This window comes from Furipterus horrens, unplaced genomic scaffold (assembly GCF_987537825.1).
Source record: "Furipterus horrens unplaced genomic scaffold, mFurHor1.1.pri manual_scaffold_3, whole genome shotgun sequence".
Taxonomy (NCBI): domain Eukaryota; kingdom Metazoa; phylum Chordata; class Mammalia; order Chiroptera; family Furipteridae; genus Furipterus; species Furipterus horrens.
This window is the reverse complement of record NW_028327173.1, coordinates 160228855-160256654: the sequence shown is the minus strand read 5'-3', so window position 1 is coordinate 160256654 and position 27800 is coordinate 160228855. Positions and strand designations below refer to the sequence as shown.

The following is a 27800-nucleotide window of genomic DNA, read 5'->3' as shown; positions in this document are numbered from 1 at the left end:
CTGAGGTGGACAAATTTTTTTGAGTAAGATGAAAAAAGCACAAACCACAAAAAGTAATATAATGAAGTTTTCAAAATTTAAAACTGCTGCCTTTAGAAAAACACTATCAAGAATATAAAAAAGCCAACTCTGGGAGAAACTATTCACAATACATATCTTTCTAGTAAAAGGATTATATAAGAAATCACAAAGAATTCTTACTACAACCCATTGTTTTTTAAATGGGCAAAAGGTTTGAACTTGCACATCACAAAAGAAAATACACAACTGGCCCAAAAATATAATGAAAAGATGCTCAAGATCAATAGTTATAAAGGAAATACTAATGAAACTGTAATGAAATACTACTGCTGCCCTCTAGAATGGCTAAAATTAACAAGACTGACAAAACCAAGTGTTGATGAGGCTACAGAATAACTGGAATTCTCATATATTGCTAATGGGAATAAAATACGGTACAATCAGTGTGAAACACAACTGGACAGTTTCTTAAAAAGTTAAACATGCACTTTCCATAATACCCAGAAATTCTACTCCTAGTTATCTATTCAACATCATGAATGAAATTAGATGTGTTTACACATACCAAAAAGATTTGTCTACATAAAACACTTGTGCATGAGAATTCATAGTGGCTTTATTTTCAATGGTGCAAAGCTGGAATCAAATCAAATGCCTGTCAACTGTGAACAGATCAACAAAATGTGGTACATTCATAAACAAATACTACTCAGCAATACAAGGGAATGAACCACATTCAGCTTTGATGAAGCACACAACAGCTTTGATGAGTCTCAAAAACATTATGCTGAACAAAAGCCAGGTGAATAAAAGGTACATATTTATGATTGTATCTGTATGATGTTAGAACAGGAAAAACTAATCTGCGTTAAAATACTGCAGGTAAGTGGTTGCCTGGAGCCATGGTTAGAGAAGGGATTGATGAGGAAGGGATACAAAGGAAATTGGCGTGGGGGGGTGGTGGTGGGAGGAGGGAGTAGCAATGATAGAAATTTTATCTTGATTGCGGTGGTGATTACAAGGATGGATAAGGTTGTAAAAACTCAATGTGTTGTACAATTGAAACAAGTGTATTTTATTGTATTTTAGTTATTTCTCAATAAAGTTGATTTTTAAACAGATATCAGTCAGAGAAAAACAAAATTGCATGCTGAAATAAAATGCTTTGTTTTTATATTTTAAAAATGACTTCATTTGTGTCAGCAGCTAAAATAATATACATAATTGTTTAAATAGCCGTTACAGATTATAGAAGCAGCTCTGTTTTGCATTTCTATGAACTGTACACTGAGATTTCTTCTAGAAATAAATAAAATAAGTGGAATTAATAAAAAAAGATTCAATCTTGAGTTCCATATAACCCACAAGTGTTATTACACTTCTCTGGCTGCTAGGCAGATAAGGATCCAAGCTGGGAAGTTTAAAGCAAATGAAAATTTCCATAAAAATCTTCAGAGAGCCAATGTATCATAATTATTTAGTACAGTCACTGTGAAACAAAAGTTTCAAATATTTCACTCTTAACAGCAATGAGATTTTGGAAGAATTGTGTGCTATATCCATTTACCATAATTTGGTGGTGGTGGTGGTGGTGGTGGTGGGGTGGTTGGAGAAGAGTCTTCATGATTTGTAGAAAAAATGCACTTTGGAGTCAGACCAACACTGTTAGAATCCAACTCTGCTACTTCTATATGACCTTGAGCAATTTCCTAACCTCTCAGACTTAGTTTCCTTTTCTGTAAAATGTGTTTTGCCTGGCACATAGCACCCCAAAAATGTTAAGACATTTTTCTGTCCACACAAAGGTCAAGTTATAATCAGTATAGTCCTTTGGAAATATAATCTATTGATAGAGTACAGTACAGGATAAGGAAAAGAAAAAGGATATAAAATAACCAGTGAGGAGGATCAGAAATAAGATAATTTAGCTTAAACCAGGCAGTGAGTGCCACTGGGAATTGAAAAGAGATGAATGAAAAACATTAGGAAGAAAGAATGTACAGGACTGGGTATGAGGGCCAAAAATGGGAAAAGAATCAAAGATATAAAAAAGGTTTCAAAATCATGTGAGGCTAGAGCAGTGATATGACCAGTCTGGTTGCATAATGACAAACAATAAAGTGCCAATAAAAATTAAAAACAGTTGTTTCCCAGATACAACAGCTTTTTTTCCTTGACCACTTGTCCAGATTTCTTAGACTAACAGAAATATAATATGAATCATATATTTAATTTTAAATTTTCTAGTAGTTGCTTTAATAAGTGAAATTAACTTTAATACTGTTTCACTTATCCCAATATATTCAAAATATAAAAATATAAGAATATTAATGAAATTTTACATTCTTTATTCTTTTAGATGTAGTCTTCAAAATGTGACGTTTATTTTACACTGACAGCACACCACAATTTGGACTAGTCACATAGTGAGTAGCTACTATGTTGGACAGCACAGGCTTAGAGTATTAGATACTATAAGCAATTTTTATTTCCAGATGAGTACGTAAACAAAACGTAGCTGCAGCTACGGGCAACTGGTGATTGGCAGCTTCATCATAACAATGTACCCGCTCATGCATCATGTCTTGTGCAAAGTTTTTTTGTGAAACATCAAATCACCCAGGTGACTCAGCCCCGTACAGCCCAGATTTGGTGCCCTGCAACTTTTGGCTTTTCCCAAAACTAAAATCACCTTTGAAAGGGAAGAAATTTCAGACCGTCGATGAGATTCAGGAAAATACAACAGGGCAGCTGATGGTGACTGAGAGAACTGTGTGAGGTCCCAAGGTGCCTGCTTTGAATGGGACTGACGTATCATTGTCCTGTGTACAATGTTCCTTGTATATTTTATTTTCTTCAATAAATGTCTCTAATTTTCATAGTACATGGCTGGATACCTTCTGGACAAACCTTATATATCTCGATAAAGCTGTTAAAAATACTATCCTAATATATGGGAGAAGAGGTTGCTTTTTTTTCTGTATTGTATTTTTCCCCATTACCATTTAGTCTTATGGGGAAAGACATTTTAGTCAATACTAACAAAACAACTAAACAACCAAAAGTGGTGTCTATACAACTGTGTAACTTTAGTACTTTAGTGTATCCTTGGCATTAAGGTAGGAAAAACTATAAAATAATTACCCTTTCTGCCGAAGACAGCTGTTGCTGTAATCTGTCACATTTCTTGTTTGCTTCTTCGAAAAGAGTTTTATATTTTTCTGTTTGAGACTGATGTAAATTAATTGTTCGCTGCTGTCTTACACAATCTTCCACAAAATTTTTTACTTGAGATCTTAAATCCTGAATTTCATCCTCCTATAGTTATGAAATTATAGATTATGTGAAACATGCACATGATTTGGTATCAAAACATAAAGCAGAAAACAAAAAATAATAATTTCATGTACTCTTTGATTTTCATCTAACACCTGTAAGTCTAATAATATAGAGAATTCTAAATGCTAACAAGCATTTAAAATTCTTTAGCTCTGAAAATTCAACATCTTAGAATAAAGTTCAGTATTTACATAAAATTTTTGAATTCAAAATTTCACCAAATTACATCTCAATGAAGCTATTTTTAAAAACATAACTGAAATTTCTCTTAAAATGTTGTTTAATACTAGAGCATGTATAATGAGAGGTTTTAAAAACTTACCTTTTTATTGCATTCACATACAATATTATCCAATTCCTGCTGCATAACATTAAGTTTGGCCTTCAGAAATCTGATCTGTGCTTCTGTGGATTTAAATAATTATATTTATTGCCTTTCAATGAAACTAAGATGTCATCATTTGTTAGACCATTATATTATGAAATAACAAAAATGCTCAAGACGATAATCTACCAGGATATCCTTGTTTGGGAACACTAAAGACCCTAAATACCCCTAATGTAAAGATAAATGAAAAACAGATCCATCCAACACAAACAAACTGTTCACATCTCAACAATGGAACCAAGTAAAGAAAGGAGGAAAAAACCAAAAAACACTCCTGAGAATGTGAACCACGAACGGTATTCACATAAGTTTGCAAACTGAACTTACATTTACCAAGGTGGTCCAAAATACCTCAAACAATTTAAAGTGGTCTCAGGTCAGTAACGTCCTCAAGTGTTTGGCAGAAACAAACAAATCCTCTCCAGCAAAACTATACTTCAAACCCAGTCATTGTGGTTATAAAATGCCTTTGACTGTAAGACACATCTCAGTTTCACAGAAATTAAAATGTGTTTTAGAAACAAAGAAATACACTAACCTTACTGCCAGAGGTTTCTCCCACAAACCCTCTTTAATATCTACCTTTATTCAATAACATCAGCAGTAAATCTTAGAGGTTTACAGGTCTATAAAAGTAAAGTGAAAAATGAACATAGAACTCACTGGTAATTCATTCAATCATTAATTCTGAAAGTATACATTAAGTCTGTACTACATTTGAGGCATAGCAGGTTTATGTATAAGGCAAGCTTTGCCCTCATACAGCTTATCTTGAGTAAACACTGAATTGTCTCTAAGAAATTGTTCCAAGCTCTTATAAAGTGTCCCCAGCATTACCATGGAGCTGATGAACTACGGTTGGCTCTAACCCACCTAGATATTTCTAGCATCAATTCTCCTTCTAGCTTCTCATGTAATTCAGGCTAACAGGGGTTAGAAGGGGGATGATATATTCAAAAGTGCAACATTTGCAGTAGTTGAGCTCCAAGGGCGAAGAAGGAAGAATGGAAGAGCATAATTTTTCTTATTATCTCTTTCTCTCTCCAACTTTTAGGTCCACAACACTATGCTCCCCATCCCACTCCAACTTCAGTCTTAAAAGCAAACTGCTGCCAAACTCATTTTTTATTTTTTCCTTCCCCATGTAACCCTAGGCGATCATCTGGAATAAAAAATAAATAAAAGGGGAGACACCCAGGCCAAAACTTGTCAAAAAGGAGGTAAAGAGGCACAGGGGTGATTCAGCAATTGGAAAAAGTAGCAATTTAAGACACTCTGTGCTGGTTCCCGGTACTGAGGAACAGCTAACATCTAACCATTGTGTCCTTGAAAGCATCTTAACAGAGACATAAAGGCAACTTCTGGCTTCATTTAATGTCCTCCTGACAACTAGCCCCAGAAAGCTTGGATAGGCCAATAAATGTAATAAATAAATTGCTCCTCATTTACGACTAACTAATATGCAGCATGATGATCATTATATAATACATGTAATTGTGATTTTCACAGAATCAGAGAATTTAAAAAATAAAGTTTACAATAATCTGATACAAACTGCTAAATTTTAAAACTAAGATACTGTTATTATAGAGGGGCTAAGTAGCTGGCCTGAACTCACAATTATAGTTCAGCATTAACTATACTCACATGCACACAACTGTCTCATATTTTGTTTACAACAGCACAGGTGGCTCCTCATAAATGTAAAAGAATTTTAGAGGCATTACTAGTAACTGACATAATGCTTTTAGATGACCTAAACTTAGTATTATAATTTTTCTAGTGCTATGAATAAAATAAGTTTATAAGAACATTATATTCATTAGAAAACTCACTTGATCATTTTACCTCATGATACATCTGTAATTCATTTATCATTTTGCATATGTTAATTTAATATGCAATAAGTAGAATACAGTAATGGTATATGAAAAAAATTCAAAGAACCATGTTTTGTTTTGTTTTTTTAATTTTAATGTTTTAATGATTAGACTCGGGGCATTTTAACCTTAGTTGAAGAGTAGTCAATGAAACCAATACCACAAAAGAGACTAGTTCAATAAAACCCTATTTATCCATCATCCAATTCAACAATTATTGACTCATAACCAATTACTTCATTTATAATCCCACTCATTCCTTCCACCACCATGTCCTACTAGATGATTTTAAAACAAATACAAGACAACACAATACATTTTTAAATGGCAAAAAGTTCCTATATAACTATGACATAAACAAAAGAAAACCTACCTGTTCCAATGTCTTTACTAACACCACAAAAAATATCATCATAAGTATAATCAGTTAAGTTTTCTTCAAGTTGCCCTTCAATTTTGCTAATTGTTTTTGCAAGAGAAAAGTCTGAGAAATCCTCTGGAATGGCAACATCATTGGCAGCTGGTACATCAGAATATTTCAATTTTACGCTAAAAGAATTACATATATTAATGTATATTATATATATTTTATATACAATATTAAAAGAAGTTATAACTCCTAAATATGACTTTTAACCAAATAACAAAGCATATCAAAATTATTGTAAATTTTAAATTTATAATGAAATCTATAATTGATACTTTCAAGACTAGACTTTAAGAGACTTAGTAGACTTTCAATCTTTATGAGTCACACAACCACAGATCTGGAGAAGGCTTTATGGGGCCAGTTTGTTTGGACATTGCCTCTAAACAAGTGAACATCAGAACTAAGTGTACTTCCCTAGCTGGTGTGGCTGAAACCAAAAGACTGGGTTTGATTCCCAGTCAGGACAAGTGCCTGGGTTGCTAGTTCAGTCCCCAGTAAGGGGCACATGCGAGGGGTAACTAATGATGTTCTCTCAAATCAATATTTCTCTTCCTCTCGTTCTCCCTCCCTTCTCCTCTAAAAGCAAAAACAAAAACAAAAACAAAGAAAGGAAGGAAGGAAGAAAAAGAAAGGAAGGAAGGAAGGAAAGAAGGAAGGAAGGAAGGAAGGAAGGAAGGAAGGAAGGAAGGAAGGAAGGAAGGAAGGAAGGAAGAAAGGAAGGAAAGGAAAGGAAAGGGAAAAAAAATCAATCATGTCCTTGGGTCAGGATTAAAAAATAAATAAATAAACTAAGAGCACTGAACTTGACTCCCTAGGTCAAATCTAGCCTGTGGCTTTTAATTTTACATTCTGCTGGAGAACTGTATACATTGTCATAATTCTGAAAACACTGAAGAAAAATACCTCCTAGAAAGAATACAGAGTGAACAATTATTAGCTCAAACTCAACCATTTTTTCAACCTAAAGAAATACATTGTAACCAGCATCAAAATCGACCTAAATGTTGAATTTGATTTTTTTTTTAAAGGGAAGAAAAATGAAATAAAAGTTACTTCTAAAGGCACCGAGGAATGTGCCAGGCTTAACCCATCAACGTTATGGTTCCAAAGCCTTACTTTTTACTTATTTTAAGTGTAACTTAATTCTGACACACAAGCAAAGGCTTCTGTATTCTATTTAGAAAAACGTTTTTTTTTACAGAGTAAACTTGAAGTCTGTATTCTATTTAGAAAAACGTCTTTTTTAGAGTAAACTTGAAGTCTAAAAATAAGACAGCCCCTTCCAGCTATGTATGTATATATGTTCTTATGTATGTAGTATATGTTCTCTTTTCTTCAGTTAATTTTAATTTTCTCTTCTATCCTTCCCCTCTATTTTTCTCTCTTTTATTGAAAAAACCAAAAGGGTACTTAGTCAATCAAAAGACACAAGAATTAACAAAAATTCTTCCCAAATTATAATGCAATTAGCAGGTTGGGTAAGTAATAGATATATATATTTAATAACTTATTGTGAATAAAAGGCTGATTGGTACAACCCACTACAGGTATGACCCTCCTTTTCTAGAAGGTCTCCAAACCAAAGAGCCTCTTAGGTATCATTTGATGCTTAAAATACTAAGAACAGCATTAAATTCTTTTTCATCAAAAACAATAGAATGTGGCCCTGGCTTCTGTGGCTCAGTGGATTGAGCATCGGCCTGCGAGCCAAGTGTCGCTGGTTCAATTCCCAGTTAGGGCACATAACTAGGTTGCACATCAGGTCCCCAGTTGGGGGCGCGAGTGAGAGGCAACCACACAGTGATGTTTCTCTCCCTCTCTCCTTTCCCCTCTCTCTACAAATAAATAAATAATTAATTAATTTAAAAAAAAAACCAGAATGTATAATTATAGTCTTATTTAGAGCAATATATTTCAATATACACAATAAGGTATGGTGCCCTATTAAATACTCAAAATATATGACTATTTAGTCTACTTGAGAGGGAGGCAGAAAATAACAACTAGGCTCTAGTCACAGTTCTGAGAAATTATCTCACCAAAAATAACATTTACAATTTTGAAATGTGATTTTGCATAAGAAAATACAAAATAACTGCTGCAAGACATTTCTGAGAAGAAAATGTTTTAAATTACTGAATGTAGAAGATACATACAGAATAATTTTTTATATTTTAGGGTATAACATCTGGAGGTAAAGAAAGCTTAATAATTAAGAATAATATTATTAATTATAAAACTTAGAAAAGAAAGTATACTTTGAAAACTGTATTATACCTTGAATTTGTTTTCCCTCCTTTATTTGCGGAGTATAGTTTTTTTTGAACCTTGCTTACTGGATCAATGTTTTTGGTCTTTGGCTACATAAAAAGAATTTAAATTATCAATTAATTAGATTCTAACCATTTGCCAAGGAAAGCAACTTTATAATATATAGACTTGCTAGTTTGCTACATAAAAGAATAGCTATTTTCACAAAATTAACCAAACTGTATTTTTAAAAATCCCGGAACTGTATAGCTGGAAAAGACCTAGATATCACTAGGACCAAGAGAGTCCAAGATAAGGAAAATAAGTCCCAAAAATTCAAGGATATTCAGCTAGCTGGTGGAATGTTAAACTGGATGTTCTGACTCATAGAATTTAATTCTACTTATTGATTATTCACCAGACAAGACTTTCATGTACATATACTGTTACCTGGACCTAGGTCCCTATGGGTAGGGTACTTCAGATCACAATAAGCTTAGCACCTACAATAGTGATCTCTACACTGTAAATATTTAAATGAATGAATAAATTTTTTAAATTACCTTTGTATATGAATACTTTTATTTTTCAGATTTTCTATCTAGTAAATTTGGGCTTCAGAGAGAAAACTAAAAAATCCTTAGGGTACAGACTCACTTCACTTAGAATTTTTTCCAGTGCACCTCCAAATTGTCAGTGAAATTATGAGACACACAAGGATTCCACTTATTTTACAAGCAAAATTTCATGAAGATCTCTTCTGAGTATCAAGGCTTATATACTATTTCTAGAGTCATAACCCTTCTCTGTTCTGTCCAAGAAAAGTCTAAAAATCCTAAATTTTACAGAATGTAGTAACTTTCACAAAAAGTCTGATTTCATACCTGAGTTTCTGAATGTAGATGAACTGACCCATCAGATAACAGACCTCTACAGACCAAAAATAAACATAAATTAATAAGAGATGATACTAAGTTGAGAAACAATAAAAGGGAAAATAGACATCAAGTACTTTGATATAATTCTAGTAATGCATATGTTAATTTATTTAACATGAGTGTCAGAAACAATAAAAGTGCTTTGGCTAAATAACTCACCTTGAAAATGCAGTACTTGAATCCTCCCACAACCACATCAAAATTATAACTAAACTACAGAACAACCATCATTCAGAGCTGCCTGAAATCTAGCTGAATGTAAGTCTTACAACTAGGGCTTTAAAAAGGAAGCCACATCAAGACTATTGGGGGTGGGGGGGATGGAGACGTGGAAGAAAGAAACTGGGTCCCCCACCCATATGTGGCGGATAAAAATCGGGAGCGATATCTCAGGTGTGGGAGTTCTCCACACCAGGCTCCCAGCCCAGGGTTCCAGTGCCAGGAAGAGAAGTCCCCACAACTTCTGGCTGTAAAAACCAGCAGGGATTGTGGCTGAGGGAGACCAAGGGCTTCTAGAATCACAGGCAGTTCCCCTTAAAGGGCCCAGGCACAGATTTACTTGGACTCGACTCGCTCTGAACTCCAGTGCTGGGGCAGTAGCTTAAAGGAACCAGGGAGACACACAGGTAGGAACTAAATTGTCTAGCATCAGGGCAAGAGCTGGTGGTGGGGGGCAACTTTCTGTCAGACAGAAGTGATGGCAGAGCCCTGGCTGCTTAGAGCATCATTCTAATATGCCAAGGTTGTGTCACATACAAGAATCTACCAACGAATGCATCAAAAGGTGGAAGGAAAAATGGATGTTTCTCTCGCTCCCCTCCCCCTTTGTCTCTCTCTAAAATCAATAAATTTTTAAAAGTTTTTAAAAAAGTGTTGACAGAGGCCACTGTTCCTTTTCTGAGACACCCCCACTCCCCACAGAGCCAGCAAGTGGGTGCCATATCTGACTCTTCACGCTCACACTGTTCTCCATGCCATGGACTCCCTGAGACCCCACCCAACTTGTGAGCCCATCTGTATTCAGGGGTTTTCCCATACAAATGGCCTGCCTTGGCTCATGCTTCAGACTTTCTTAAAATCTCTCAGACAAGCAGCATCTGGCCTCAGCGTGCCCCATATCTCTAGCCAAGTGGCCCCAGATTCAGCTCTAGCAACAGTTGGCCTTAGTTCACAGCTTGGCTTCACCAGAGTACCTTCAAGTAGCAGCCAGCTGAAGATTGCTTTGTAGCTCATGCCAGGTGGCCCTGGGCAGAACAAAGGCAGTGACTAACCCTTGGCCTGCACCTCCCAGAAGGCCCCAGAGCCAATGCACCCAGGTGACAGCTTCAGACCACATCAAAACACCACCCAACCACTTCCACAAGAAACACATTCAAGGGGAGGACTCAGCAGGCACCAGAGACCTGCCAAGTAAGTCCTCCTCTGAGGGGTGGGCCCTTGCACAGCTATCCTCCATAGTGGCCAGTAGTCACAGGCAGTTCTAGCAGCCAATCAGCCTGGCGATAAATCCCTCTCATTGATGTGCCAACAGCAATCAAGACTCAACTACAACAGGAGAGTGTTCACAGCCTACACAGGGGTCAAACCTCGAGTGCCCAGCTTGGGTGATAGGGAAGGCTGTGCCACTGGACCCTACAGGACACCTACTACATTAGGCCACTCTACCAAACCAAAGAGACCTAGCAGCTGTACCTAATACACAGAAACAAACACGGGGAAGCTGCCAAAGCGAGGAGACAAAGAAATGCGTCCCAAAGGAAAGAACAGAACAAAACTCCAGAAAAAGAACTAAACAAAATGGAGACAAGCAATCTACTAGATGCAGAAATCAAAACACTGGCTATAAATATGCTCAATGAATTTAGTGAGAACTTCAACAAAGGGATAGGAAACAAAAACAAAGACAGAAAATATCTACAACTGGCCAGAAATGAAGAATACACTAACTGAAATGAAGAATACACTACAGGGAATCAACAGTGAAGTAAATGAAGCACAGAATCAAATCAGAGATTTGGAATATAAGGAAACAAAAAATACCCAATCAGAACAAGAAGAAAAAAAATCTGGAGCGCTTCAAAAGATGGCAGCAAAGTAGGTGATCAATCCCTTGTCTGAGATGTCATTGGCGAATATATTTTCCCATATGGTTGGTTTCCTTTTCATCTTGCTGATGTTTTCTTTAGCTGAGCAGAAACTTTTTAGTTTGATGTAGTCCCATTTGTTTATTCTTTCCTTTATTTCCCTTGCCTTAGCAGATATATCAGTGAAAATGTTGCTACGTCGGATATCTGAAATTTTCCTGCCTATTTTTTTCTCTAGGACTTTTATGGTATCATGGCTTGCATTTAAGTCTTTGATCCATTTTGAGTTTATTCTGCTGTATGGTGTAAGTTGGTGGTCTACTTTCATTTTTTTGCATGTCCTTGTCCAGTTCTCCCAACACCATTTGTTGAAGAGGTTCTTTTCACTCCATTTGATGTTCTTTCCCCCTTTGTCAAATATTAGTTGACCATATGAACCTGGGTTTATTTCTGGGCTCTCAATTCTGTTCCATTGATCTATATGTCTGCTCTTATGCCAGTACCAGACTGTTTTGATTACCGTGGCCTTGTAGTATAGTTTGATATCAGGTATTGTGATTCCTTCTACTGTGTTCTTCCTCAAAATTGCTGTGGCTATTCGGGCTCTTTTTTGGTTCCATATAAATTTTTGAAGTATTTGTTCTAGGTCTGTGAAATATGTTGCTGGTATTTTAATTGGATTGCATTGAATGTATAAATTGCTTTGGGTAGTATCGACATTTTAATGATGTTGATTCTTCCCATCCATGAGCATGGTATATGCTTCCATTTATTTGTATCTTCTTTAATTTCTTTCTTCAGTGTTATGTAGTTTTCTGAGTACAGGTCTTTTACCTCCCTGGTTAAGTTTATTCCTAGGTATTTTATTTTTCTTATTGCTATGGTAAATGGGATTTTTCTTTCAGTTTATATCTCTGAGTTTTTATTGTTGGTGTATAAAATGCCTTCGATTTCTTAATATTGACTTTGTATTCTGCTATTTTGCCAAATTCACTTATTAGGTCGAGTAGTTTTTTTTGTGGAGTCTATAGGGTTTTCTATGTACACTATCATGTCATCTGCAAATAATGACAGTTTTACTTCCTCTTTTCCAATTTGGATGCCTTTTATTTCTCTTTCTTGTCTGATTGCTGTGGCTAGAACTTCCAAGACTATGTTGAATAGGAGTGGAGAGAGTGGACATCCTTGTCTTGTTCCTGATCTCAGGGGGAATGCTCTCAGTTTTTCCCCATTGAGTATGATGTTGGCTTCAGGTTTCTCATATATTCGTATATGGCCTTTATTACATTGAGGTATGCTCCCTCTATTCCCATTTTGCTGAGAGTTTTTATCATAAATGGGTGTTGTACTTTATCAAATGCTTTTTCTGCATCTATTGATATGATCATGTGGTTTTTGTCTTTCATTTTGTTTATGTAGTGTATTATGTTTATTGATTTACGAATATTAAACCATCCTTGCATCCCTGGGATGAATCCCACTAGATCGTGGTGTATGATCTTTCTAATGTGTTGCTGGATCCAGTTTGCCAATATTTTGTTGAGGATTTTAGCATCTATGTTCATCAGCGATATTGGCCTGTAGTTTTCTTTCTTTGTTGTGTCTTGACCTGGTTTTGGAATTAGGGTTATACTGGCTTCACAGAACGAGCTTGGGAGTCTTCCCTCTTCTTGTATCTTTAGGAATAGTCTGAGGAGGATAGGAGTTAGTTCTTTCCTAAATGTTTTGTAGAATTCACTTGTGAAGCCATCCAGTCCAGGACTTTTGTGTGCTGGGAGTTTTTTGATTACTGCTTCAATTTCACTAGCTGTTATTGGTCTATTCAGACTTTCTGCTTCTTCTATAGGCTTCCAGGTTATTACCGATAAGTACTTATTCATTGTCATTTTTCCCCTTTGTACTCGTGTTCTTCTCTGTCTCTCTCTGTTTCTTTATCTTCTTAAAGCAGACCCTGTAGCATCTCTTGCATTGCTGGTTTGGTGGAGATGTATTCTTTTAGCCTTTTTTGTCTTGGAAGCTCCTTATTTCACCCTCCATTTTGAATGAGAGCTTTGCTGGGTAGAGTATTCTAGGTTGTAGGCCTTTATTTTTCATTGCTTGGAATGTTTTTTGCCATTCCCTTCTGGCTTGTAGTGTTTCTGCTGAGAAATCTATGATAGCCTTATTGGAGCTCCCTTGTATGTTATTAGTTGTTTCTCTCTTTCTGCTTTTAGGATTCTCTCTTTGTCTTTGAATGTTGCCATTTTAATTATGATGTGTCTTGAAGTGGGCCTTTTGGGGTTCATCTTCATTGGGACCCTTTGTGCTTCCTGGACTTGCATGACTCTTTCTGTCCTCATGTTAAGGAAGTTTTCTGTCATTAGTTTTTCAAAGAGGTTTTCTATCCCTTGCTCTTCTTCTTCTCCTTCTGGAATTCCTATGATACGGATATTATTACGTTTCATGTTGTCCTGCAGCTGTCTTAGAACATCTTCAGTCTTGTTCAGTCTTTTTTCATTTTGTTGAACTGTTTGTGAGCTTTTGTCTACATTGTCCTCCAGCTCGCTGCTCTGATCTTCTGCTTCCTGTAGCCTGCTCTTAATTCCTTCTACTGTTTTCTTCAATTCAGAGATCGTATTCTTCATTTCCTCCTGGCTCTAATTGATAGTTTATATGTCCTGTTTCATGCTGGTGTAATTCTCAGTAAGTTCCTTGTAGTTTTTCTGGAATTCCTTGTAGTTTCCCTGGAGTTCTTTGTAGTTTCCACTGAGCTCATTCAGCTTCTCCATAATCCATGTTTTGAATTCCGTATCTGATATTTTGCTCCCCTCTATTTCATTTAGCACTCTCTCTGGGGATTCTACCTTTCCTTTTGATGGGGGGTTGTTTCTCTGTCTCCCCATTTTTGTGATTCCTATTGTTTGTTGGTGCTTCTTAGAATGATCTGCACTTCCTGGATCTGCCTCTGGTAGCGTCAGAGCATGTACCAGTCTGGGCCTAGGCAGCCTGTTGGAGACTTCCAGGGATCTACTGCCTTTATCTGTCTTCTTTAGTTGTTAATCTACTCAATCTGTGATTAGCCATCAGGCTTAAGGACCGTGAGTGGCAGATTAATTCCTGTAGGCAGGGCTTTTATTTCCCCTTAGTCTGACGCCACTTGGAGGGGAATGGTCTGTCTGCTATACTGGGGCTGAGTCAGCACTGACTGGTCCTGGGAGGAGGTTAGTGTAGCTTCCACTTACTCCTCCGCCCTCTTGGATCTCCATCTGTGTTGTCCTTGATGTTATTTCTTTAATCTGTCTGGTTGTATTTCAACTACTCTTTGGTGGGTCTTTTTCTCTGGTTAGTTGATTGAGAGTCACTCTGCCCACCTTGTCTTGAGACCTTTTGTGGAGGTGTCAGTCACTCCTCTCCACATTCGTTCCTGGAGTCTCCTTAACAGGAGCGAGCTGAGAACACTGCCCCTACTCCGCCGCCATCTTCCCCTCTCTGTCATTTTTCTTTTCTTCTTTCCTTATTCTTTTTATCTTTTTCCTTAGTCCTTTTTTCTTTTTAATTTTTTTATTTTCTTATTATTCTTATCATTTGTTTTGGTTTGATTTGTCAGCACCTGTACAGCAGCTGGCAAGCATTCCAACATTCACATCATATGAGTGCCATAAGGAGAAGAGAGAGTGCAAGAAACTGAAAACCTATTTGAAAAAATAATGATAGAGAACTTTCCTAACCTGGTGAAGCAAATAGACATACAAGTTCAAGAAGCACGGAGAGTTCCAAACAAGATGAACCCAAAGAGGCCCACTACAAGACACATCATAATAAAAATGGCAAAGGTTAAAGACAAAAAGAGAATCTTAAAAGCAGCAAGAGAAAAGCAGTCAGTTACCTACAAAGGAGTTCCCATAAGACTGTCAGCTGATTTCTCAACAAAAACATTTCAGGCCAGAAGGTATCGGCGTGAAATATTCAAACTGATGAAAAGCAAGGACTTACAATCAAGATTGCTCTACCTAGCAAAGCTACCATTTAGAATTGAAGAACATATAAAGAGCTTCCCAGACATGAAAAAAAATGAAAGGAATTCATCATCACCAAACCAGTATAACATAAAATGTGAAAGGGTCATTTTAAGGAGAAAAAAAAAGATCAAAAATAAACAATAAAATGGCTATAAATACATTATCAGCAATTGAATCTAAGAAACAAAATAAATGAACAAGCAGAACAGAAACAACTCATAGATACAGAGAACAAACTGATAGTTGCCAGATGGGAGGAGGTTTGGGGAGATGGGTGAAGAGGGTGAAGGGATTAAGAGGTATGAATTGGTTGTTACAGAATAGTCCCTAGTGATGTAAAGCACAATATAGGAAATAGTCAATAATCTGATATTATGTATGGTGTGAGATGGGTACAAGATTTATTGGGCTAATCACTTAATAAGTTATATATCTAATCAGTTGGGTATACACCTAAAACTAATATTGTATGGCAACTGTAATTGAAAAATAAAAAAGGTTTTTAAAAAATTCATCTAAAATATACTACAATGTCAATTTTTTTAGACAAACATAGCACAAACCTTAATAAATGAAAAACCATAACGAGTGTAATTGGTCACACACAGGGATTATCTATTTTACAAAATGATTCACCACAGGGTTTTCTTTTTACTGTGAGCTCACTCAATGCATTTAAATACTTGGTATCTGTTTTCCCCATTACATTGTGAACTCCAAGATGACAGTAATAATGTGTGATTGTTCACTGCTCTATCCCTGGTATTTATAGTACTTGGCATATAAGCTTTTAAGTTGGCACTAAATATGTGTTAAATGTATAAAAAATATATCTAAAATATAACTCACCTTTATGCACAAAATTTTAAATATATATTTGTAGTTCAGTTTTTTTCAGTTACAGGTGACAGTTAACATTATTCATTAGTTTCAGATGTACAGCATAGTGGTTAGTCATTTATATAATTTATGAAGTGATCCAACTAATAAATCTAGTACCCACCTGTCACCATACATAGTTCAAAATATATTTTTAGTTTAAAACAAAGAGGGTTATAAGGATATGCAAACTATGGTCCACAGGCTGAATCCACCCATGTCCATTCATTTACACATTGTCTATAGATGCTTTCGCATTACAACAGCAAAGTCGAATAGTTGCAATAAAGACTGTAAAATTCACAAATCCAAAAATATGTATTGGTTGACTCTTCACAGGAAAAGTTTGCCAACCCCTGATCAATATTCTACATAATCTCCAACACATGTTTTAATATTTCTGAAAACCTACCACATTAGTATCTTCTGTTCCATGAAAAATCAACAGAGAAATAAATTCCATCATATGCCCTAAGAACTCCAAACCATAGTAAAGGACATAAAAACAAAATTACTTTCCATCAGACGTTACCCACTGAACTAGTCATATATAGATTTTTTTCAATATTAAACACAAAGATATACTTTGGTAGATATTACTAAATACAACTTCTTAAAGAAACAGAAATAGCTCTGGAAGAAATAAGGGATTTCAAAATACCTTAAAATTACTGAGACTAAAGAATCACCTCAGCCCTGGCTGGGCAGCTCACCTGCTTAGAGCATCATCCCCATACGCCAAGGTTGCGGCACATACAAGAATCAACCAATTGATGCATAAGTGGAGCAACAAATCAATGTTTCTCTCCCTCTCCCCCTTCTTTTCTAAAATCAATTTTTAAAAATCACTCTCACATATGACATGAAAATGTTTCAAACTTTATATAAATTTTAAGTGCTCTTTCAACCACCCTCATCTTAAATTAATACTTGCCATTTCTTCGCATTTTTTTGTATCTTCTATCTCCCCTCCACCCCCATTATCTACACATGCATATCAGCCAAAAGATGTTTAACAGTTATCTGCCTCCCTCAGTTTTAGGAGTGCTATAACTTTGCTAGTATTATTTCTATAAAATATGAACTAAAAAAAAAATCACAGTATTCTGATTATTTTTGTTAAACATCTCCATGAAAGGTTTGTGTGTGATATAATTGAAATGATTTGTGTGGTAAACCTTGCTTCCAGCAGACTGAGGAATATGTACACTATACTTTCAGGAAACTAAATTCCAGTTTCCCTATCACATTGTTCGGCAGAGTAACCCTGACTTTCAATACCAACTGCTATATTAGTTAGGATAGGCTAGGATGATAACCCCAAAATGTCAGTAGCTTAACACAGTCAAAGGAGCAGGGGAGGGAGGGAAAAAGAGGGGGAGAAAGAGGGAGAGAGCCCGTGGGTGAAAGAGAGAGAGAGATTGATTGAGAGAAAGAGAGAGCCCATTTTTCTTTATGTTCCACATGGTCACCCAGTGACCAAGCTGGGAAGTTTCACCAATTGAATTTTCACTGATCATGGAAAGAAATAGTTAGCAGGAGGTTCAAACACCAACTCCTGTCTGTTTAGGCTTAAGAGAAAAATTTCACTTCTGCTCATAGCAAGAGACTTGGAATGTTTGCTGATCACCATTGCCTCTGCAAGATTTTAGTTTTATTAACACAGATCTTATACTTTTCCAGTTAAATTTAATCCTGAATATTTTCTTGGTTCCTAATTTCTTGATATATATGAAATTCAAGGAAAAGAAGATCTAATACATTTTACTTTTACAAATGTTATTTATTTTTACCCAATCTTGATATGCAATTTTATAAGGATAGGTTTAGAAGTCTTATCAACTGTGGTTTAGATCTCAGTGAAATCACGTACTATTCTTATGTTTTTGGAGAAGCTAAGGGGCCCCTCTAAGCTGCAGTTCCCTCATTTTTAAAATGAGGACAATAATATTTATTTCAAAATAATACTTGAGAATTAAACAAAATAAGGTAGGTAAAGGGATTACATTGTATCTGACTGGTAAAGCTCCCAATTATTAGTATTTTATATATTATGTTATTCTTCACATTATAGATTTATAATACCTAAATGCAAAAAGGTTTTATATAATAAAGGATCCACATATATCAACAAAAAAACATTCCCTCTGGTTTCAAACTATATTACAAAGCTAGTAATCAAAACACTATGGACATAAAAAAAAAAAAAAAAAAAAAAAACCAGACCCACAGATTAATGGAACAGAATAGAGAGCCCAAAAGAGGCACACATATATGGACAATTAATTTATAACAAAGGAGCCAAGAATATACAATAGGGAAAGAACAGTCTCTACAATAAATGGTGCTGAGAAAACTGCACAGCCACATGTAAAAGAATGAAACTGAACCACTATTCTACACCATTACAAAGGATTAACTCAAAGAGGATTAAAGACTTGAAAGTAAGACCTAAAAACATAAAATTCCTAAAAAAAAAAACATAGGTAGTAAGTTGCTTAACGTTGCTCTTGAATATGATTTTTTTTGGATTTAACACCAAAAACAAAGGCAACAAAAGCAAAAATAAACAAGTGGGACTACATGAACCTAAAAAGCTTCTACACAACAAAGGAAACCATCCACAAAATGACAAGTCAACCTACTCCTTTTGCAGGTGTTGGTAAATGCAGAAAGAGCTCTATGAAGACCTCTGGCACACTGCCAGAGTACAAGGTGATGGGGCACTGCCTGCCCACGTCCAAATGCCGCACACCATCCCCCGCTACCACATAAGCATCTTTGCACCTAACCATGTCTTCCCCAAGTCTCCCTTCTGGTATTCTTTGTCTCAGCTGCAGAAAATAAAGAAGTCTTCAGGGGAAATCATCTCCTGTTGGCAGGTGTTTGATAATTCCACCACCACCACCCCCCTTTAGGTGAAGAACTTTGGCATCTGGCTGAGCTAAGACTCCCAGAGTGGCACTCACAGTATGTACTGGGAATACAAAGGTCTGGCCACTGACCAGCAGGTCAAACAGTTCCACAACTCCAAGATCAAGTTCTCACTGCCCCACTGGGTCCTTCATCACCAGCACAAGCCAAGCTTTACCACCAAGAGGTCCAATCTCTTCTTTTAGATGCTGGACCTCCTTGTCCCCTGGTCTGTCCAAATAAACTTGTTGGGAAAACCGGGGGGAGGGGGGAGTGGGGGGGGAGGACACACAGCATACTAAATGGGAGAAAATATTTTACAAATCATGTATCTGATAAAGTGTTAATATCCAAAATCCATAAAGAACTCATACAACTCAATAGCAAATAAAAAAAAAATCCAATTAAAAGTGGGTAGAGAATCTGGACATTTTTCAAAGAAGACACACAAAAATGGTCAACAGGAATACGAAAAGATATTCAGCATCCCTAATCACCAGGGAAATCTAAATTAAAACCACAGTGAGCCCTGACTTGTGTGGATCAGTTAGGTATCATCCCACAAAGCAATAATTGGTCACCAGTTCGATTCCCAGCACATACAAGAGGCAAGATTGATGTTTCTCTCCTTCTTTCTCTCTCCCTTTCCCACTCTCTAAATAAATAGATAGATAAATAAATAAATTACTCTAAAAAAAAGAAACAAATAAATAAAAATTTTAAGAACCACAATGAGATAGCACTTCACACCTGTTAGAATGGCTGTTATCAAAAAAGATAAAGAGATAAATGCTGGTGAGGATATGGAGAAAAGGGAACCCTTGTGCACTGTTGGTAGGAATGCCATTGGTACAGCCACTATGGTAAACAGTATGGAGCTTCCTCAAAAAATTTTAAATGCAATTACCATATTGACAGCCTTAGCTCCCATGCCTTCCCCCCTCCCCCCGCCCGCCTGCAGCTGTCTGGGAGTTTCCCATGATACATGGGTACATCAACCCAAGCTCCATTTGACGTTGATCAGCCCTAGACTCACAGCTGCGAGATGATAACTGAATTCAATAGTTTCTTTTTTCTTCCCCCTATAAAACAGTCCCTCCTTCCCTAGGACCCTGGGGTCTAGCCATTCACGGCAGGGCTTCCTCCCCACTTGCTAATTCCCTCAATAAACTTCTTTTTGTCTGCTCACTGCCTCCTCATGGTTCTCTGAGCGACACCATTCTTACATTATAGTGTTGAAACCCAGGATTGGGGCACCAGCTCAATTGGGACTCCTGAGTCAGACTCGGGGGTGGGGGGTGGGGGGGCAAGCCGGCCCCAATCCTTGGACCTGGAGTCACTCAGACCTCCATAGGTCTGCGGCTGGAGCTTCCTCTCTGGCTTGCCAACCCCTCCCCCAACTGCCATCTACCCCCAGTCAACACCGGCCCTCGGATTTATGGGTGAGGTCTCCGCCTCCGTTTTCTCTGGTGGTTCTGTTTCCTGGTCTAATCGGAGACCATTCCAAGTAGTCTGGCCCTAAATCTGAGCGCTCAGTCGGAACCACCTCTTCCGGGTCAGTCCAGATCCCTCTCTCCCGGGCCTGATAAACCCAGGGACACCTGGAATAAATCAGTGCCTCTCCTCTCGGCCTTTGGCCTCTCCACTCTCTGGTCGAAACAGGGATGCTTGTCTGGACAGCGTGGAGCCGGAAACGTTGGCTTGAACTCCCCTACCCCTCTCCTTCCTTCTCGGACCCACAATAACTGTAACCGTCACCATGGGAATCAGCCAGTTCCTCCCACCCAAAAATACCCCCCTTGAGTGTTTAACCCATAATCTCAGACCTCTCCAACTAAATGGAGAAGTCAAGGCACTGTCACGTACGTGGCTCCAATATCCTCTAAATAACCAGTCAGTAGCCAAAACAATGGCACACTTAACTTCAGAGTTCTCACAGACCTCCATAACTCTCTGGCAGTTGGATAGGCGGTCAAAATCGTTTCCCTATGCTTAGGCTTTCTAAACTCTTCAGACCACTCTCTCTCTGCAAACAGCTCACTATCCACCAAATTCTCCTTATCCGAAAAAAGCCACCTTCCTCTCAACCTTCTGCACCCCCTTTAACCCCTTCTCCTTCTTCCTTACACACACATACACACACACACACACACACATTAAATAAATGCCAAAAGATTTTTAACAATAATCAAAACATTTGTTCACAGACCAGAGGATTTCGGATGTCATTTGTTCTCAGAGGAGTTTGTGCTGAGCTGCAGAATGCCCCTTTTCTAATGCTAGTATTGTTAATCTGGCTCAAAGAAACCCCTCTAATTACATTTGCCCTTTACTGCTAAACATCTTTCCACTGATCTAAAAGCTTCTTACATTTAAACACTTTCACTCCCCGCGCCGCGAGACCCTGGCTCGAGAGGGGGCCGCCAGGGGCTTGGCGCCAGAAGTGAGAGCTCCCGGGGTTCGTCCCGCCCCCGCCTCACCAGGTCGGTGAAAAAATGGTCATAGTAGTGGTATTTCACCTGCACCCGCGAGGCCGGCGAATCCAGACCCGCAGCCCGAGTCAAACTCCCCACCTGGCACTGTCCCCGGTGCGCTCCTGTCTCCCCGCACAGTGGCCAGGCGGCCAAGGGAGAACTAGGACGCGCGGCTTCGCTTCCCCCGGCCCCTGCCCGCCTCCCAGACTACCGGTGCTGAATCTCAGCGGTCGCGCGCGCCCACAGGGGCGCACGGCTTCGCCCCAGCCCTGGAGCGAGTGCGTGCGCCCCCGCTCCCGTCCCGCCGCAGCTAGGACGATCCACAGGAAGGGCCCGACTCGTGTCCAGAGTCGCAGCTGGTCCCCCGAGTGTCCGCGCCCCGCCGCTTTCAAGACCTCTGTCACCTAATTCCCCCCAGCACCCACCCTCCCTACCCCCGCTGCCAGGCTACTCTTCATCCCTCCTCCTCCTCCCCGCCCGCCCTTGCTGCTGCCACCTTCTCCAGCCAATCCCAGAGGCCCAGCCCTGCCTCCCCTTCCCCAAGTTCCTCTCAACCTCCGTTCAGCATCTCCCCTCTAGTCTCCACTCCCCACTATAGCCACCGCTCTCTGCATCTGCTTCAGACATGTCAACGACACCCACATTCAGCCTTGCTCCTTAGGTGCATTCAACCCTTCCCTTCTCTACAACCACACCTTAGACCTGGCCTTCATACACTATAAAGTTGACCAAAACTCCTACTCATCCTTACATATTAGCCCAAATTCACAATCATACCAACACCTCAAATTTTCTACCTCCCTATCCTCTCACACTTGAGATCCACCCTCCAGAGCCAGGCCAATTCAATCCTACCCACCTCATCCACTAATCATCAAAAATTCCCCATTACGCCAAAAGACTATATCTATCTTAAAATCCTTACACCTAAAGCTCTCATTCCCCGGTGGTCCGGTCCACATCTAGTCCTCCTAACCACCCCCCACAATATACACTTACTCAAATCGTCTTCCAAATATAAAACCGACAAGAGGAGAGGGAGAAGGAGCCACAAAAATGGAAATACAAGCACTCTCTTTTGCTGGCTAATGCCCTAAAAAATTCCTCCGAAAATAAAAATTAAATTAAACCTAAAAGCAAAGCCTCCACCATCAGGCAGCCTCCGGGCCCGTTTCTGGTACCGTCAGGAGAGACATTGGACAAAGCTCTGTCCAAACCCCCACTTACCTCCCCTCAGTCCCTGCCCTTTCTGTCAAAAGACAGGTCATTGGAAGGTAGCCTGTCCATCAGGGACTAGCCCACCTACCCCGGCAGTGGATTTGAATGCTGGCCTTACGGTTCCAGACCTCCTTGGACTTTCCACCGCCTGACGGGGCCCGGGTTTGAAAGCCGCGCCTTTCACCATCATAGTTGGCAGAACCCAGGGTAAACATATTGGTGGCAAGTAAGCTTGTCTCCTTTATCCTTGATACGGTACCTACGTATTCTGTCCTGCCCGAATTTTCAGGGCTCCTAACTCCCTCTGCCATATTGGTTATAAAAATAGACGGCAAGGTGACCCAACCTCTAAGTACCCTTCCCCTAACCTGTCTCATTGGGCATCAGGCATTCACCCTCTCCTTTCTAGTCCTGCCCCACAGCCCAACCCCACTTCTCGGATGCGATATTCTAACCAAACTGCACGCATCTATGTCTCTTAGTTATTTTGACTCCATACCCCCACCAAATAATCCCACCTCAAAACTTCCCACTTTATCATCCTAGACCTCAAAGATGCCTTCTTCACTATCCCACTCTCCCCAGCCTCCCAAGACCTCTTTGCCTTCACCTGGACTGACCCAACCACAAAAATAACCCAACAACTGATGCGGACAGTCCTGCCTCAAGGGTTTCGAGATAGTTCCCAACTCTTCAGTCAAGCCATAGCAGCCGACTTACAGCAGCTTAATCTTCCCCAAGCGTCCCCCTACAGTACGTGGACGATCTCCTTCTCTATAGTCGATCTAAAAACCTTTCTCATCTCCATACTGCCCAGCTCCTAAACTTTCCTGCCAGTCGGGGATACCGTGTGTCGAGAAACAAAGGCCAATTCTCGGACCCAGGTCACATATCTCGGACTCTCCATCACCCCCACTCGAGAAAGACAGGACCTAATAACTACCTTCCCCCTGCCTCATACTAAAGAGAAACTCCTATCATTTTTAGGCCTCGCCAATTTTTCAAAATTTAAATACCTAATTTTGAATACCTAGCCAAACCTTTCTATCAAGCAACAGCCAGAGACTTGTTTAAACCCCTAGGAAACTCTCGAGCTCTCCTTAAACCTATCACCACACTCAAAGTAGCACTCAGCCAAGCCCCAGCCTTAGCCCTCCCAAACCCAAATTAACCTTTCCTCCTATACACCAACACAAAAGATGGCTTTACTCTCGAGCTGTTAGCACAGCAATATAAACCAGACCAACGGGTTATAGCCTATTTTTCCAAACCACTTGATTCTCCCTTTCTAGGGTGGCCGGCCTGCCTCCACACCTTAGCAGCAGCAGCAATTCTCAGTCAAAAAACCCTTAGGTTAGTTCCCTTTGCCCAGGTAACAGTCCACTCCTCCCATGCTATTTCCGGCCTACTAACCCACCAGGCCATCGCTGCAGCCTCCTCTTCCTGAATTCAGTTCTTACACGCCCAACTATTTCATAATCCTCAAATCTCCCTACATAAATCAGCTCTTCCCCTCAACCCTGCCTCATTACTTCCCCTCCCCAACTCCCACACCCATACGCATCACTACACTCAACATCTCTCCTCCTTTTCACACCCCTTCCCCAACATACAAGACACCCCTCTACCCCAGGTAGAATCCTGGTTTATAGATAAAAGCTCCTACAAGGTCAGCCCAGAAGGAGCAGAATATGCCATCACTACCCTCACCTCCGTCATTAAGTCAGGACACTTGCTCTCCAGCACCTCTTCCCAACAGGCAAAACTTATTAAACTAATGTAGGCCTTGGCTCTTACAAAAAGTCATCATGTCACTATATACACTAACTCCAAATATACCTATCACATCATACATTCACACATAAAAAACACATTGACATTATTGCCCAAGCTGGGGAACAGACATACAGAAAATCCTAATTTAAAACGTTCCTCTCATACTTCTCCTCTCCCTTCAAAGAGATTCTAGTGCCTCTCATAACCCCACTGCTTCTCCTCCTATTATTCCTCGCCCTTGGCCCTTGCTTCCTCAAACTGCTAGTTAACTTTATTCAAAAAACGGTCCAATCCATGACAACCTCTACCATCCATAATGTACTCTTATTAAGATCTTCCAGCTATCCTTGAGACCTCCACCCATTGTCCTTTACAAGATTACAAAGGGTCCTAATATTTGAGAGGGGGGGGATAGTTAATTTTTACGAACCAGGGGTATGGACTTGGGGGGGATTGCTGGGGGTGGGGGTGCTGGGTGGAGGGGAGCAAGGGGGAGAAAATTGGAACTATTGTAACAATATAATCAATAAAAAACATTAATAAAAAAAAAAAAAAGAAAAAGATCTTCCAGCTATCAACCTGTGGCAAGAGATAACCCCAAGCCGGCACTCAATCCCCTCTCATCGCTCCAAACTCAGCAGGAAGTCATTATAGAAGAATAGATTCGACAACCCCTCTCCCAATCAGTCTCTGTCACCCCCCCCAAAAAAAACACACCCCACTCCTTGCCTCTTTTTATTAAAACAAAAAGGATAGAATGACAGCCTTGGTTCCCATGCTGTTCCCCCTCCTCCCACCCGCCTGCAGCTGTCTGGGAGTTTCCCATGATAGTGGGGTACATCAACCCAAGCTCCGTTTGACCTTGATCAGCCCTAGACTCACAGCTGCGAGATAACGACTGAATTCAATAGTTTCTTTTTTCTTCCCCCTATAAAACAGCACCCTCCTTCCCTAGGACCCCAGAGTCTGGCCATTCGCGGCACAGCTTCCTCCCCACTTCCTAATTCCCTCAATAAACTTTTTTGTCCGCTTGCTGCCTCCTCATGGTTCTCTGAGCAACACCGTTCTTACACATATGATCCAGCAATTCCAATTTATTTGAAGAAAACATAAGCACACTTGAAAAGATGTCTGCACCCCACTTTCATTGCAGCATTATTTACAATAGCTAAGATATGAAAACAAGCTGAATGTCCATTGACAGATGAATGAACAAAGAAGATGTGGTATATAAATGCAATGAAATATTATTCAGCCATAAAGAAGACCCATTTACGATAACAGGGATGGACATCGAGTCAGACAGAGAAAGACAAATATCATATAATCTCATCTGTATGTGAGATAAACAAAAAAACAAAAAAAAACCTCATAGTCAAAGAACAAATTGGTATCAGAGGCTGAGGATAGGGTTGTGAGGAAAATGGGTAAAGGAAGTAAAAAGGAACAAAATTCTAGTATAAAATAAATAAGTCATGGGGATGTCGGTCATCGTCGGCAGCCGTCCGTCTCGAGAGACGATGGTGTAGCTTCTTAAGAGTCTATCTGCACCACCGAGAATGGCTGTGCAGTCCAACTCGGGAGTGACACGGTATCTGTCTCCTCCCGTGTTGAATCGACATCTTGTGATGACACTGGAGTGTCCTCTCCAGTGAAGCTGAAGCTACAGAGCCTGGGCAGGGTGATATGGAGGGTCTGCTGTTGCCCATGCAGCAGACCCCCCCCCTCTTCGCAGCTGAAGGGTCCAAGGGAAAGACGGAGTCAATACAGCTTGGCTTCAGGTGCGCCGCAGGAGTTGCCGGTGTTGACTACAACGTCAAACCGCCTTAGGGACTCCGGCTCCGGATTTTCTGTCGGGGTTTACTCCCTTAGCCTTTCCCCTGAAGAGGTATGCCGCAAGGCAGCGGAGGTTTTTTGGAGTCAGAGTTTTCCTTCTCTGCGAGAGCGAACTGCTTACAGCCCTCACCTCTCGGTGGAATCCCATGGGGATGTAATGTACAGTATAATGACTATATTTAATAATATTGTATTGCATATTTGAAAGTTGATAACAAAGTAGGTTTTAAAAAGTTCTCATCAACACAAAAAAACTCTGTAGCCATGTATGTGATAGATGTTAACCGGACTTATTGTGGTGGCCATTTCACAATACATAAATATCAAATAATTATTGTACACCTGAAAATAACATAATGCTCTATGTTGAACAGATCTTAATTAAAAATAAAATCAATCTTAAAGTATTTACCCAGTTAAGACAAAAGGCCATTTTGAGAGTTTAAGTGACTTACCTTGAACTGTAATTATCTTCCTCTTCATATGATTTAATTTGTGCTGAAATAGGCCGAGATTGTACTTCTTGCTGATCTCTCTAGTTAAATGAGTAAAAATAAGCCACATAGGATAAAAAAAAAAAAAAAAAAAAAAAAAAAAAAAAACCACAAAAGTAGAATCTATTCAAGTGCCTTTCTGATCATTCATCATTTCAGAGCTGTTTCACAGTTTCCATGAAATCAAGGCACAGAATTCTAAACACTATGGTATGAAAATAATGTCTGTTACAATGTAGTTTCACCTTTAATTCATTCTGGGTTAAGAAAGTCAATTCTAAAGGAAAAAAATGTAAGAGTGTCAATGCCATTACAATATCTTATCCAACTCCTGCTTCCACACTACATTAGTCTTCTATCTTGTGTAACGTGCAAAGGAAATTAGACTCAGAAGAAATAAAAACATAAATCTGTTTAATGGTTAGAAAAATTTCTCACAAATCACACAAAGCTTCAATGTTAAGAATACCACAAAAAGGCTAAAAAAGAAGCAGTAAGAGTAAAACCTTTTGGCAAAGATGTATCAAGCAATGAAAGTGAGTAAACTAATATTCAATGTGGCAAAAAATTATATCCATTAGCTTCTGTGGGGGCAGGAATGCCTTCTTCCCTTTCCCAGACCTTCCCAGTTTTCTGCTCTACTCTTTTTTTTTTTTCGAAATAAATAAGTAAAAGGAGGTCCTTATTAGAGGGCTCTTGGAGCAGAATACATAACGAACCCTTTATTCTACTATAACTTTGGGTTTCTTCAAGTATTTTCTGGCTCTTCAGACATTGGCAAAAACTAAAAAAGATGTAATAAAAATATTTCTTTTTTAGTGAAATATTTAATTACAAATATAACTAGCAAATCTGCAACCATTACCTAAATATATTACCAGA

The 27800-nt window shown here is 39.0% G+C and overlaps 1 protein-coding gene and 1 pseudogene across 2 annotated transcripts in view; one reads left to right on the top strand and one right to left on the bottom strand.

Annotated features, from left to right (window-relative positions):
- The window catches only part of TEX9 (testis expressed 9), a 61174-nt gene that overhangs the window by 22148 nt on the left and 11226 nt on the right, over positions 1-27800 (bottom strand). For both annotated transcript variants that reach the window (XM_090272011.1, XM_090272012.1), the window contains exons 4-9: positions 26880-26959; positions 9193-9238; positions 8336-8418; positions 6002-6177; positions 3683-3765; positions 3166-3339 (exon numbers count right to left, since the gene is read on the bottom strand). In XM_090272011.1, the coding sequence (XP_090128137.1) occupies positions 3166-3339; positions 3683-3765; positions 6002-6177; positions 8336-8418; positions 9193-9238; positions 26880-26959 (642 nt within the window). The remainder of the gene's footprint in view (positions 1-3165; positions 3340-3682; positions 3766-6001; positions 6178-8335; positions 8419-9192; positions 9239-26879; positions 26960-27800) is intronic.
- Positions 18890-19326, top strand: LOC150016541 (large ribosomal subunit protein eL20 pseudogene; annotated as a pseudogene).